The 16,239-nt window shown below is 35.3% G+C and overlaps 1 protein-coding gene and 1 long non-coding RNA gene across 4 annotated transcripts in view; one reads left to right on the top strand and one right to left on the bottom strand.

Annotated features, from left to right (window-relative positions):
- The window catches only part of LOC143902247 (uncharacterized), a 214,784-nt gene extending 212,323 nt beyond the window's left edge, over window positions 1–2,461 (top strand). For all 3 annotated transcript variants that reach the window (XR_013258312.1, XR_013258311.1, XR_013258313.1), the window contains one exon: window positions 2,324–2,461. This is a non-coding gene — a long non-coding RNA (uncharacterized LOC143902247). The remainder of the gene's footprint in view (window positions 1–2,323) is intronic.
- The window catches only part of LOC143902241 (zwei Ig domain protein zig-8), an 85,803-nt gene that overhangs the window by 14,442 nt on the left and 55,122 nt on the right, over window positions 1–16,239 (bottom strand). Inside the window, exons 2-3 of the mRNA XM_077414974.1 lie at window positions 7,165–7,283; window positions 2,316–2,497 (exon numbers count right to left, since the gene is read on the bottom strand). Coding sequence (XP_077271100.1) covers window positions 2,316–2,497; window positions 7,165–7,222 — 240 coding nt within the window. The 5' untranslated portion in view covers window positions 7,223–7,283. The remainder of the gene's footprint in view (window positions 1–2,315; window positions 2,498–7,164; window positions 7,284–16,239) is intronic.

Here is a 16,239-nt window from a genome sequence, read left to right as displayed (position 1 = left end):
ATACCCAGCCAGCGAGTATCGAGAGAGGAATGTTTCCACCATCTCGATATCGCGTATGCACATAACGCGGATTGCCCTTTTGTTCCTTCTTCACCCCTTTTTTACGGACGGGGAGAGAAAAAAAGAGAAATACAGTTTCACGCGGCATCTGGCGCGTCCTTGGTTTAATATGTTGAGAGAAACCTGCTAAAATATTCTAAAATATTCCCGAGTGAACTTCTCGGCTTCGCGAGGGCAGAGGCAAGCGTAACAGGCATCTGGTATAACGGCGCGGAATTCGGCATTGTTCACGAGAAAATACATTCCAAATACTGAATCGACCGACGAGATGCGAGGTTTGGCGGGGGTGTAATCCCCAATTTCCCGCGGAGAAAAGCCGAGTTAATGTGGACGTCAAGAGGCGCGGGAGATGCGAGAGTTCGGATGGAGTTCTAAAAAGAACACTTCTAACTCGTGTGATGATGAGCGATGGACATCGATTTTTTTTTTAAGTGTTGTTTGGGTCAATCAATACTTCACGTTCATCGTTACCGAAATGCCGAGTCCGATATGGGTGAAAATAATTCGGGATGAAGCACGAATGCAGATGCGTACGCCATTCACGCAGATTGTCCGTTGATTTTTCTCGTGGCTCTCTAAATAAGACAAAGAGCATGCCGAAGTACCACACCGCTGTAGACCGTAAAACTGGGGCGGCAATTTGCTGGACCGACGGCTGCAGCATTAAGGTACATAGCGAGGGTCGCAGGCAAAAAGGGAGCGAGCGAGCGAGCGAGCGAGCGAGCGAGAGAGCGAGAGAGAGAGAGAGAGAGAGAGAGAGAGCAGCCCGCAACTCACGGGCAAAAATACCATATCGACCTATCATTTATACCTCCGCATAACGCATCGCGTTCGTTTCCGCTTTCAACACCGCAGGCCGTATATAGGACGCACATGTTTGCGTGGTTACGCAGAATCCATAAGGAATAGAGTATCATACATGTCTGTGCTTTCAATCGCGAACTCGACAAATCAAAGAAACCTGAGATCCATAAAGAGTTATTAAAACGCGCTACGTTAAGCCCGTTTATAAGATAAATGTATGAGATTTTTTTCATTTCTTGTACTTTTACTGCGATAAAAAAATCTTTAACATCTTCACAATAGAATCAGTCTTTTTGCAAAGTTAAAAGAATATATTGTTTTATTTGATACCATACTTTGACAAAAATAATTCTTTTTTTTATTTTTTTATTTTTTTCCAAAGAACGGTGTGTAATTCTTCATTGAACAGACCCGTGGACGCGATGTGTGGAGATATATCAACGTCATCACGTGCGATAAATGAAAATTAGTCACGCATGTCGTTGTCTTGGCGTGTTGCGTAATTCATTTTGTTCTTTTTTGACGAAGCACCAAGCGATGAAGATAAAACGCGTCTGAAAATATTGTCAGCAAGCGATTGCCGAGATAATTCGTGTATTAAAGAAAATTTGCACTTCAACTTTAATAGCGACCGTGATGGAGGATATTTTTCCTGCAAAGAGCCTCTTCAAAATTGCAAATTTTATCTTCGCGTTTGTCATTCACCGTCCCGACGGTTTACATTTGAATGGTCGTTTCACCGCTACGACACGAACGCCAACCATATTAGAAACAGCGAATACTCCTTTCTTTATATGGATCACTCGCGCTTGGCATGTGCGCGCGCGATAGGAAACGGAAATTAAATGAGGATCGTTCGGACCTGTCCGTATAACGGAAATAAAAATCTGGAAAATCTGGTGTGAATGGAAGAAGCGGACGAGCGGCTTTTGAGATGGGGTAGAGAAATGGTACGAAGAGAGGAATCGAGCAGGGAAAAATGTTGATTATTAATATTTCAATATTCCGTCAGAGAAATAATTCCCTGAAAAATTACTCGTTTATTACGTATTTCAATTAAGCATTTTAATTCAGTGAATAATGTAGTTTTCAGCTGATTTCCAACGTTTACGTATATAACAAATAGGAATTTTAATTATTTTTGTATATCCACTATATAATTTATTGTAGCACGATATTAATAACTGCATTTGTAAATAATATTCAATTTGTACCGTTTCAAATTGCGTATACTGCTACTAAAATACAACACGAGCAAAAATTAATTTTTATAACATTATTTTTAACAATACATATTCAAACGACAGACATAAAAAAGATCTGACAAAATTAGTCATATTGCAATTATTTTTTATCGGTGAAAAAAATAACAGATGTACTTTTAATTAAAAAAAAACATTGACATTTAAATGAACTGAAGTAAAATATATATCGTTATGTGTGACACTTACTGTTCCAGCTCCAGGATCGGGAATTTTGCACGGCAGAACTGCCGTGGTACCACTTTGAGCAAGCACCTCTCCAATTGGTCCTTCAAGAACATCACGAACATCTTCATTTTTACCCTCCGGGGCATTCAATGGGGCGATTGCATTATTGGCACTTGAGTTCTGCTGATGCTTCGCCTGGCTCACTGCGGACATAAATTACAACAATGCTTTCTGAAGATAGAAGAAAACCATTTTGCTCGATCCAAGTAACATCTGTGTATGACATGTTGTATCAACAAATTATAATATTACTAACAATCTTTTTCGTCGCCGTAAACTCTAAATCTGAAAATTGGTTTCAGATAGTTATAATATATTATATATTTGTTACACTATATACGACATATTTTCAAGATATTCCCCACGTAAAAAAAATCTACATAAACAATCTTAAAAATATTTTAAATCTTTATTTTACTTCTCTACGCAATTGTAAAACTAATTGTAAAGTGTGTCAGTATGTCATGTCGTGGTTACAATAATAATTTTATACAAAAAATTTTTTGGAAATATATAAATATTGTAAAAATAGGAGCTCTTATATGGGTGCATTCGGGAAGCACGCTATTAGCACAATTATCGTCCAAAACTGTTCGAGAAGGCGCTTTGTGGCGATGTGATATACGATGATGATATGACTGTAAAGGCAGCGTGACGTCATCACTCGCGCTATTTTCGCTATTATTTTCGAGGTGAGGCACGAAATGCTATTGGCGCGCTTAAGCTGCGTTCGAGGAGCTTGCTATCGCTATCGCGCTATTGGCTCCTCGAACGAAGTTCATATTAGCGTTTGCGTTTATAGCGTTAATAGCGTCTCCCCGAATGCACTCTATGTATATATTACAAGAATAAATTAAATAAACTTAACTGTAAGATATATGTTTATCTGTACTTTAATAAGTAGTAAATTATTACACAGCATATACAGCATATAAATTATTGCTACTATAATCAAAAATATTATCCTGTCGTTCGTATCAAGATTAGCTGCAATCGCTGATAGTACATCTGTCAAAATAATATAAAAATATTAGTACTTAATATAAAATAATATAAAGACATTAGTATTCCTTGGATAAACATTTACCTGTAAAGAATGGCGGAATGACCGAAAAGATGATTATCGGATACATTTTGGTTTAATTGCGACTTGAAATAACTAACTTGAAATTCGAAATAGCTTCTAGACTCTATAGACTACCCAACAGACCGAACGACAATGATTTTAAATGTAGAGGACGAGGACGTAAATAAGGACTGAGCCCTAAATCTGCTCTTTAATGCGACCTTTTTTTTTCGATATTTCTTTTATTCAGACCTTAGCGCAGATTGTAGAACAGGATTGATTAATTAAAGTCTCCCAGAAGATTCAATTAAATGAAAATTGTGAAAGTGCTGTAATAAAATGTGAGAAATCACGCCACGTGTTTTCTCGTACATCTAGCAAAGTTCCGCGCTCATAATATCTGTCTCTCCTATGAGGGCTATTAGTTCTAAGGCCGGCTATGATCAAGAATTAAGAGCGATTTCCATGGTTGACGAAAGGCGCGGCGCAGGGGATGTGGGAGACGACGGAGCACCCTCCTGCTCCGAGATTAATGCATAGCCACCATCGCGAGGATAACGCATAACCCGAGCGTCGCCCAAGTGGCTTAAGTGAATAACTTAGTCATGGCAATTACGATGGTTCAGTTGGACGTTTACCGGTGCCCAAGATGCGCCAAACCGCGGCGAATTCCCGCAGATATTCAGCCGGAAACTTTCTTGCATTGTGGCTCGCCTCCTGCTTGTCTCTGGGCACATCTTAGACTTTCCCGATAAAAAAAAAGTCTTCCGCCAGAATTTTATCCGCGAGCGTCTTTTTCAAGCGAGATTTTCAACTGGCAAATATCCAGCTGAAAAGCCTCTATTTCTGTTCAACGAGTTGAAAGCCCGAGCTTGAAACTTGACGCCTCGCGCCAACGATGCAAAGTTCGCTTTTAAAACGTTGCGATATTACACGCCGCGTCGCGTGAACGTTTATGGAAATATTTTTGTTTAGTTGCAGTTCTTCTTACACAATAGTACGCAACTATAATTCGGCTTTTACGTAAGTTATATTAGACAAATGCGTTCGCGAATGACAAATATAATCTTTATGATCTAATTTTATTCTAACTCAGCAAATTAAATATTTATACACTTTAATAATACACTTTCTAATTAAGAAAATGCATTAATATCAATAACAGAATTTTCTCTTTGATCGTTATAAGTAAAACCTATCAATCCAATTACGCAATACCATCATATTACCACCATATTATTTCTCTTTTTCTCATTTGCACGTTTCAATAATTTACACGTTTAAAAGACTCTATTTTGCAAATTGCATCGTAACAAGATTTCACTTTACATTTATGCACATTTATACAAAAGATTGTAGCTCTTGTAAATTGATTTTTAGACACTAATTAATCATGATAAGTCAATTTGTTAAATAATATTCATTACACTAACATTACATTTTTATTTAATTTTTATTATATACAATTAGATATTGTTGGAATATAAAACAAAATATAAAATGTGCGTATTTTCCATAATAGATATACAATATAAAACAAGAAAAGAACCATTATAAACACATAATTTATGTTTTATTAATACCCATCTCAATTAATTTACGTAATGTAATGAACGACGAGTTCAGCCTCTTTTTTATGCAAGTTAGAAAAAGCTCGATCGATGGATAGCACGGAATCTTTGTGCATGAGCGTGTTCTGCATTTGTCGTTAATAATATAAAAGGCTATTACAGGCTAGTCTCTCTATGTTGATCAACGTAGCACGTATCTCACTTGAATTTTCTCGTCGAAATAAATTAACATCGTTGCCACCGTCAGTATTTAATATCTCAAAGTGATTATTCGCCAGAAATTCTCGCGGAAAAAATACTCGAATTCTCTCCGCGACTAGAATTAATAAAGAAAGAAAAGAAGAGGAGCGGTTAAACGAATGAAACCCTGAGGGCTTATTAAAGTAGATATCCTTACTTTGTAAAAAAATTATAGAGATTTTCACATCATGTAATAAAAGAATATTATATTAAATATTAGATTAAATTTAATAAAATATAAAATTCAAGAAAAAGTAATATATTATAATTAAAACTAAATACTTTTTTACATTAAAAATATTTTATTCCAATTTGTAACGCGCAATTTATAAACACGAAAATAATTAATTAACAACACAATAAAAGTTAACACTCCATAATAAAAATATTTAAATATAAATCTTGCCGTGCGCTAAAATATTACTAAATTCCCGCTCGCGTATTTATTTTACCGACTAACTGAGTATATGGCTATTCAACATTCACAAACTCGATTTTACTATTTTCCTGAAATATCTCTTTCCATATGAACATCTAGAATTATCCATGCATAATTGTGAAAATATTTAACTGCGGTATGATATAAATCTCTCGATATAAATCTCTGAAGTATAAGTTTTAATACTTAAGCTGTATCTACAAGCTATGACGCGATGTATATTCTCGGCAATAATACATAATAAAGAAGAAAATAATTAGCACGAATGGGTATATTAAATCTTATAAACGCCTGGTCGTTAACTTGAGCAAAGACAAAGTAAAATGGGTTGGTGCAATTTTCTAAATTAAATTTACCGGTGATTAGTATTCGCACATAGTGGAAGATTAATCTAGCCCAATTTTGGAAAGTTTGCCGAATCGGGAATCGTAAAACGGCTCGGTAATAGGGGCCGATGTGCATTTAATTAAACTTTCAATTAGATCTAAAGCTTTGGAGGTGTTACGGCGACGACCTAAATTTGCAGTACCGCATCGTCTCGTTCGGAAATGAGGCGTTCTGTGAATTTGTCCGGTTGGTATATATATATATATATCAGGGCCGACAGCTTTGCTGTCCCGAGAAGAAGGGAATCATGACGTAAGAGCACAACGCGACGAACGATCGACGCGATTTCGATAGGCCCGTCGAAAAGTTCAACACTAACGAGGCAAAAGTACGTCACTTAAGCAACACGATAACCGGAAATTGCTTGTCAGCCGGATTAAGTGTTTTCCATTGCCGGGTACGAAAATAACTCGCCTGAACGCAAATACGGAAGAGTGTGGCGTGCCGCCTGTGTTTCTTCAGGCAGCGTCATTACCGTTGAAAATTGTGTGCCGCCGCGAAGCGAATACCAATGAGGAAGAGTACGACGCGGTGGAGAATTAGAAACAAAATTATTTAGGCTAGGAGAGCCGCTAGACTTAAACACGCGATTTGCGAAAAGGAAAACGCACGAGGTAGAAATACGAATGAGCATGTCGTTTTCCCCGCCACAATTTCTAACTCTAATCTTATAAAATCTTCAAAAATCCGACGTTTCCCTGACGCGACGAAATTAAATACGTAATATCCGAAACACCTGAAGAATTCTAAATGAAGTAGCAATGCGCGCGCTATTGGTATATGCAACTAAAAATGATTTAGAAATGCAAAATAATAAATAGCATTACAAAACTAGGACTTTTATTCCTGTTTCTGCGAATAATTAAAATGAACGTTTGCGTTTTGCATTTTAAAATATACAACGTTCCATATTATATATTTAAATTAATGTAGAACTTATATATATATATATATATATATATATATCAAACTTTTATTAAAAAATTTCCTTTTTCAAATTTTTTTGCTTATTCAATAATTGCATGTTCAAGATAACATGCAGTATGCGATCTACATTGTATAATAATAGTATAACAAAATTATACCTTTTCATAAATCCAAACTCACCTGTAAAGTACAAGTGTATCTCGAGAAGGATGACCACCACGATCCAAAGTGTCTTCATGATGATCACAAAATACTCGTGTCTCTCTCCTATCCTCAGACATGCATCTTTTTCGAAACAACTGAAATCCAAAAGAAACATCACTTTTAACACTTGTTTTTACGATTTTAGTTAATTACTTCAATATGTAAATGTTTTTTTCTTTATATAAATAGCCGTTTTATAGTTTGTTCATTTTTAGATACTAGTAAACACATCTTTTAAACAATAGAAGAATATTAGATTCACTGCCGCATAATAAGAGTGCCCATAATAATTTTGACCAAAGCTGTATGTTAATTGTTCGAAACCGAGTCCCGTAAACCCCGCGTGATTCATCGCGTAATCTCTGCGAGAATTTGTCTGGATTACGCGAATCGCGTATAAAATTATATCGAGCTAAATATAGAATTATTTCAAGAATAACCGGCGTTATTCTCGGAAACTTCGAGATGCAGAAAAACTGTCACGCTTTTTCTGCGTGTGCTGGCTCTCAAATTAAGGCGCCAGGGTTGTCAGAATCTTGTCTGCGAAGAAAAAATTTATCAAGAATCATCTTAATATAAGCATTTTACATACTTTGTATGAAAAAAATAGCAAATACACACACACTTATACACACTTTTTTGTAGGAAAGACAACTGTATTTTTAAGATATTTCATGCAAAAAGTTCAAAGCAAATAGTCATACACAATTTTTTGAATTTATTTCTTCGACTTTTGGATATCACATCGTTATATGGATGAAACAATGGATAAAAGCAAAAACGACCAACTCGGAGAACCATAAAATTTTTAATATTAAACCACTGAAGATGGCTCAAATTGGAGCCGTACAAAATTATGTACAAGGGATAGAGAAAGTGTAAAATAGGAGGTTAAAAAGAATCATGTGAAGAAGCACCGGAAGTGATGTTTGAAGCACGTTTCGCTCAAAGTTACGCGTACGCTTCATTGTGACATGCGTATAATCTGATAATAACTTATATAAATTTAAAACGCAAAACGCGCGCGATATCCGTTTTCGCGACGCGAGTTCGCGATCGTATATGTAACTCGCATGCAATGCGAGATCGAGATTTGGAACGGCCAATCGGCATCGCGGAAAAGGGGCAACAATAATTTCGACTATCGACTCAACACGGCTTTTTTAAATTGGAAAAAAATTAAAATCAAGATTTATCACTGAAAGGATTGAAAAGTAATCAATAAAAGTGATGCAGAAAAATACATTGTTTCAATAGTCTTCTCGAAGTTAATCAATTTGTAACATTTCATGTTCCAAAGCTTAACAATTGTCAAGTTTAGAATTTTAATTAAAAAACAGTAATAGTTGTTGAGTGCACGCTGTAAAATGCGTTGCATATCGTTGATGCAAGAAGTTGATTAATTTTATGCCAGGCAGCGGTCCATATTCTTGCATATTCATCATACGTTGCCGTCAACTTCAAGCCGACATATTTTTCGATAAAAAATTGTGCCAACAAACTTGAAGAATTTAATATAAATAGAGCGCTACGCTGACAGAAAATTTTAACTCTATTTTACATACGAAATAAACTAATTCCCATTTAAGTAATGCTAGCAATTTATAAAATGCAAATGTTAATATAAAGCGCGACAGCAAATTTTTTGAAGCAAATGATAGCAACCGTAGATCAAGCTACACGAATTGTATTTAAAAATATTTTTATTTTTTTGTAAAGCAATTTTTTTTACAAAAATCTTATTCTACTTATATATAAATAAACTATTTTCTCTTTTAAGTTCTCTATTTCAATATACTTGGCGCATCCACTTTGCGCGACCGCATATATGCGTCTTTGAAAAAAAGAAATAAAAAAGAGAAATTATGGCTAAAACGGAGGACGAGAGTAGTGGGCACGTGTTCCAAAACTACGCACAAGGTGCCCCTAACGTGGTATTAACTAGTTTCGTCGAATAAAAAGTGCTAGGTTTTTTTTGCGCGGTACGTGCAAGTTTTTCTTAACGCTTCGTAGCGTGCGGATGTACGAACGTTTTTGTTGAATTGCGTGAGATCGATAGGGACGCGGATAACATTTCTCTACCCGGGCTCTTGTCGATTTCTCCGTTCCTTTACCTCGCACAATTCTCCTAATGATATTCTATTCTCTTTCTTTTCATTTGTACAACGCGTACGTAAATAGCGTGTAAAGAACAAAAAATGGGAAAAGCTACGTATAAAAGTTCGAAAACGTGGAACCAAATGTACGTAAATGTTCAAAAAAACTAAAGTCAAATACACAATTAAATTCTGATGTAAATTAAAAAAAAAAATTTTTTAATAATACAAGAATTTGAAAAATAAAAAATTCAACAAATAATTTCTTAAAATTTAAGTGATACATACGGTGGTGGAACATGATTCGATAAGAAATTAAGTTAATAGCTAAATGTAACACACAATATACACAATAACACAAAAATGCATGTCTACCATCCATTCTATAATTGAAACGAATATGGATTAGAAAAAAAAATAAATTTTTCGATTTTAAGTTCTTTTCTGATTAAATTGTCTTTTATTTTCAATTAGTCGTTATAACAATAATTATTTGTTAATTGTATTTTAAGAATTCTATTAAAATTTAATAAAATAACATAAAATATATTTTTTTATTCTAAAAAGTGTTCAAGTTTCGATTGACAGTATAATTGAATATTGTCAGAAATCTGATTTTTCACCCTATCTCGCGTAAGAATAAAAGCATTGGAAAGATATTGAGCATTTCCGCTGGGAATCAATGATGAAACAGATATGGAAACAAGGTTCCTCAACATGCAGATTCGCGATCACGCGGAAGATACGCTGGATGTAAAACATCAAGAGTATTCGGCGAATTCCCGAGACAAAGCAATGGTTGAACGAGCGTGATAATATTTCGCCGGGAAAAGCGGAGGATTTTGACAGTCCGATAAATATCCGTCCGAATATTATTTGTATCGCGACTCGCGCGGCGATATCGCCGTAGTCTCCTGGGATCGCCGAAGAGCATGGAGGAGCATTCGGAGGTGATTCTCGTATATTCGCATAATTGCCGAGGGATCCTCTTGTATATAACAATAAGACACAAGATTATTCGTCGAAAAGATAAATACGATATATCGATTGCGTATCTCGAATACCAAAATAGAAACTGAAAACCAATTATCACTCATTTTCCGATCACTCGTTATTTCGGCTGTTGATATCGATTCTTGTAAAACAAACGCTTCTGTGATATTTTGGTAAGAAATACCTTGACATAAATCTGATACAAATTGTATCTCCCGTTGAGATATTGATTCTCGTATTTTCGAGCTCGTCATATTCCATGCACCACAGAATATCTAAAAAGTTTTGTATATCAATAACAGTACTACATATGCGGTTTTTTTTTTATCAAAACTGTTTTTTATTTAACAATCATTTCTAAGAAGAACGTATATTAACCCTTCACTTCATGAATAGAAATTATTTCCAATCTGTTGTATAACTTTTCAGCCACGGTGCTTGAGTATAGGGTAAACTCGGGTAAGATGAAAATAGGAGGAAAGATGGTAATTCATGTTCATTCGATACTAGATGATGAGTTAGATTGATAGAACATGGGTTGGCCATCTTTAGTTTACACTATTTGGTACTTACGATAATTATAAAAAAAACAATTTAATATAGTAATTATGTAAAACTTTCCTGTCAAAAATAACTTACAAGATTTCTTCAAATTTACTGTCACAAACATCTCTCTGGAAATAGTTATTTTTAAAAAATTTATAAATTTTTGTTAGAAATATATAACACTAGACATTACTTCAGACGGTCTTGAAGACTATGAATACCAGCCTATATATTTACATCTAGTAAATAAATCGTGTTTTTCTTTTCGACCTTTGTGATCAGTATATCAAACGCGCACGTGTTGAGGTAATTTCTTTCTGCATATTTAGTAATTGAGCAGTTAGACATGGCACCTTTATAGGCGAAATCCATATACAATGGCTTCTTATAAAAAAGATGTAACACACTCTGAAAATAAGGTAATTTTGGGGAATTTTTTTTGAAGAAACAATTTAATGAAACCTTTTGAAATTTTAATATGTATTAAAAGTACATTTCTAGATATAAAGTAAACATTTTTCCATTGTAAAATGATGCATACATCAATAAGTATAATGGCGGCTGTCTCAGCGTCGGACTTTGCGGTGTGTATAGCATATAGTGCCTGTTGTACTTGTCTGAAATAGAAAATCGAAAATATTTTAGTTTTATGATAAAATTCCGCTATAGATAAACCTATTTGCAAAGTAAAAAATGCAAAATTAAAAAATAACAAAACTGAAAAAATATTGTGATCAAACAATATAGGTATGTTAGGCAATAATCTTTTAATTGATTTATAAACTGCGTAATATTTTATAAAATGAGAAGCTATTAATAATTTCACGTATAATAAAAGAAAGTATAGGTTCTCTAGACTAAAACAATATGAGTAGGTGAGGCAATTAGAGCCAAGCGCAGTAGTCAAAGCGCAAACAATTTATAAAAATAAATGAATATATTAACGAACGTTTCGACACATTATTCGTGTCCTCTTCAGCGTTAAAAGTTACATAGTCAAAACGAAGATTTACAGGAACACACAAAGGTACAAAGCGCAGTCAGTAGAAAAAGTATAGAGCGCAGTCGAAAATTAAATCGAACCAAGGATTTGACTCCAATGGATGTACCGCCGCTGAAAGCGCCGACATCCCGGTATGCAATCGCTCCACATCCATCGCATCACCGATCTCGCCCGGTTGAAAGACCAAGTGGGTAAAGCAGGAAACGAAGTCCCGCCTATACCGTCAACGGAGTCACAATGTGTTGAGGGAGTAAATTATCCATTTTATCAAAATTCACTTACGGAGCAACCGCAACCAGAATACCGCACTGTAGCAACAGCCAAATTATCAAAATGTAACAAGAACTTAACGGTTAATTCGATACGTCGCGCGCAAGTGCGACACTGCAGCACTGGTGAGAAGATAAACATAATCCCATCAGTGTATACACCGAAGGAGGGGATAAACTCTCGCATGTATTATAGTTGTTCTAAATTTTTGACAGTCTCTCGATCACATTCAAATATGTATCCGGCAAACCCTCCGCGTCAGTCTGTAAATTTAACCTTCGTTAATATATTCATTTATTTTTATAAATTGTTTGCGCTTTGACTACTGCGCTTTGGCTCTAATTGCCTCACCTACTCATATTGTTCACGTACAATAATCAACGCTAATCTATATTATAGATTTGCGTTAACTAAATTTTCGGATTCTCAAATTTACGAGGTTTATTTGATATTCGTGTTTTTCTGCTGCTACGGTAGACCTCACGATACATTACGCTTCTCGCAGGTTGTGATTCGACCATTCGTAAGCCAACCACGAACGCCATATGTTCCCAACCGGCGTATATGTTAAAATTTTCAAAGCAAGCACTGCCCACACGTTTTTCCCGACAAACGTGAAATATTTTGGAACTCTTTATTTGGCAGAATTTTGGAAAGCCATAATATGTAAAATCAATAGACAAGCGATTTTTTTACGTTGATTGACAAATGTTTATTTTTACACATTTTGTGTTTTATTTATTTATTTAAATATACATTTATGTATTATATGATATAAATTTTTAAGATTTTTGTAATAATAATTTAGATAATATTTAAAATTTTATTTTTAATTTAGATTTTTAAAAAAATTTTGGGATAATTATTAACAATTTTAATTTCAATATAGATTGCCATCGTTTAAAGTCGTGTTTTCTTCCATCAATAAGTATAATTTAATATACATTCTTGCGGAATAGAAATCAAGTAAGGTAACTGTAAAACATGAAGACAAATGTTTTCCTTCTCTCATTTATAAAACTGCCTTATTGTTATGCTTTCAGTGCTCAGCATCAGGCCACATTTTCCTCTCTCATGCATGTTTTACTTATACATATACGACTACTTGTACTACTTGCAGACAAATGACCGCATTATACTTTATTTCCTGTCACACTAAGACGTTCATTATTTAGACGAGTTAGATTAACGATTATGCATGTGCCTAAAGCTGTAATCGATAAAGGATTTATGGAATGCGCGACATCCTCTTCCTCCTCCGTTTTCCTCGTGCCAAAGGACCGGATTGCTCGATGGAAGTCACGCGAGAGTTCATGGCAGATCGGAAATCTTATAAATTCTCTCTAAAACAATCTTCCGTCCCAAAATACGCGGCTTGTTTCCGCGCTGGCGTTTAAATATTTAACAGGACGGCCGAAGAAGCACGCGACTGCCTCTTCGGACGAGCCGGTACTGCCCAACGTACCGTGCGTGATTATTCGACCTCGTCTGATGGCATTTACATGTAACGACGCATCAATCCTACGATGACTAGTCAAACAAAAATCGTAACGAATATCGACTTTGTACGTACACATTTCGTGCTCGGGTCGATTCAAAGGGAATATCCGTTGTTTAAACTATATAGTTGAAGATTTGAGAAAAATACATTAATTCTATTAAAATTCGAGTACGATTAATAGACATATAAATAAATGGCAAATAAAGCGTCTATCAACATTAAAAATATTATATATAATATAAATACTGTAAATTTTTAGTTTTAAAATAATAATTAAAAATAGTACTTATCTTTAAAAAAGCAGGAAATGGTGCAAATTAGAAATTTGCACTTGGCTTCCTCATAGAGGAAGTGATGTCTTAAGATGCTAATACGGCCCTCTGATTGGCTGATGACGCCCTAAGACTATACTTAAGACGATCTTGAATATAAGACCCGACTATGAATACCGGCCTTAAAGAATTATATATAAAATAGAAATATAGAAAAGACTAAAGAATATAATAAAATTAAAAATAGACCGATATCTCTTAAAATTTACGGCAGTTAGAGCTATTACAGACATTTTTCTAAAAATTAGGGACCCTTGATCGCGTATAAAGCTGGGTTTAATCAACCAAAATCTTAAAGAGTTATATATGAAATAGGGGTAGAAAAGACTGAAGAAAATTCGGTTGATTATAGTTTTATATGCGAGCTTTATATGCTCTAGCTTTATATGCGAGCGCAATTATGGACCTTTGATCGCGTATAAAGCTGGGTCTAATCAACTAAATCTTAAAAAATTATATATGAAATAGGGGTAGAAAAAATACTAAAAATATAATAAAATTAGAAATAGATTGATATCTCCAAATTTGCGGAAGTTAAAACATAAACGAACATTTCTATAAAAATTCAAAATTTTATTAAAAAAGAACTGCTTTACCAATCATTGCCAAATTTAATCCCAACTTATTTCCTTACATAATACTCTATTGATTAAAAAAAAAAATGCACTCTGATATCAAAAAAATTACGGAAGTTAAAGCACATTAACGGACAACAGAGCAAAAATTCAAAAAATTTTTAAAAAAGAATCCCTTGATTATTAGCAATTTTTATATTAATGCTATTATATTCTTCAGTTTTTTCTACCCCTATTTCATATATAATTCGTTAAGATTTGGTTGATTAGTTCTGGAGTTATAGAAATTTTGGTAAATTTGGCACATACACACACACACACACACACACACACACACACACACACACACACACACACACACACACACACACACACACACACACACACACACACACACACACACACACACACACACACACACACACACACACATACACACATACATACATACATACATACAAACATTTTTTAAAATTGCAATTTTTCGACGTTTTAGAATATTCTGAACACGTTCAGAAAAAAACAAAAAAAAAATTTTTTACAAAAACAAAGCTTCCTCTAAAGAAGCAAAATTTATTTTTTCTGAAAGATTATCATAAAGTTTTATATAAATTATTGTAGTTATGAAATGCTGTGTATACATAAATGTTGTATAAAGCAGCTGAAAGCATCGCTTTATTTCTTTTCCTGGTTAATGTTAAGAAGCAAAAAGTTTTATTAAAACAAGGAGATACATGTTCCTCTGTTAAATTTGTGCTAGATAAAGAGACTTGAAAAATGATAAAATAGAAGTAAGAAGATATAAAGTTAAATGCTTAAAATGATAAAAAACACAGTAATGGAAAAAGATTAAAATTTCCATCTGCCATTTATTTGCCATTTTAAAAGGATTTCTTGTTTAAAGATTGCTCGAGGGGGTGTGAAGCGCTCCCCGGATTCTCGGAAGTCCTATTAGAAACTCGAAGGACCAGAGAGACAATACCCTTGCGATGTTCAAACGTAATTAAAAACGAATAGAGCGGGTGCAGCATGCACGCAAAGCGACAAGTACGTAAAATGCAAAGCGACTCATTGTGTCGTGGCCCGGCGCCCTCCTGGAAGATGCTCTCTCTGTCGATGTCCTTCCTCTCGGTTGCGAGCCCTCCGTGATAGCGGGAGGAGCGAAGGCGTGCAATAATGGCAAGCAGAGCGTGCAATAATAAGGGCAAGGAGGCAGGCAAGGGTGTAGACAAGACCCGGTGTTATAGTCTCGTTGATCGTACTCGTTGATGACCTCCGAATGAAATCCGGCCGTTTGGCGACACCCGAATGGTGATACGCCAAGACGGCGGTATGCAAAGACACCGTGAGTGTGTGCGGTGACTCGACAGTGCACCAGAATGAGGTGAGTGTGCAAGGACTTGACTTCGTCCAAACGAATTTGACTGCGTCCGAGTGATTAGTGGAAAACTCGATCGTGTCCAATAAGTGTGCTTAGAGGCTGGTGTGGACTCCCGGACGGCTTAACGATGAGTGAGTCCTTCCGGCACTCTCTGGCTCGCGCACTTGCAAAGTACGGCGCGAGCGAGTACCAATTTTTCCCATTAATTGGGAATGCCACCCGCGGACGGACAGCACGAGTCGAGTGAGTCGCGCGAATATTGACAAACTAACGATCGCAATCCGCCAACGTTCCGCGCGAGTCACGTAGGACCGGTCTACAATGGGTGTTGTAAGCCGTGAGTTGTAAAAATTG

This window comes from Temnothorax americanus, unplaced genomic scaffold, assembly GCF_048541705.1.
Source record: "Temnothorax americanus isolate GAGA-0224 unplaced genomic scaffold, ASM4854170v1 Scaffold39, whole genome shotgun sequence".
In the NCBI taxonomy this organism is placed as follows: Eukaryota; Metazoa; Arthropoda; class Insecta; order Hymenoptera; family Formicidae; genus Temnothorax; species Temnothorax americanus.
This window is presented reverse-complemented; position numbering and strand designations above follow the sequence as displayed.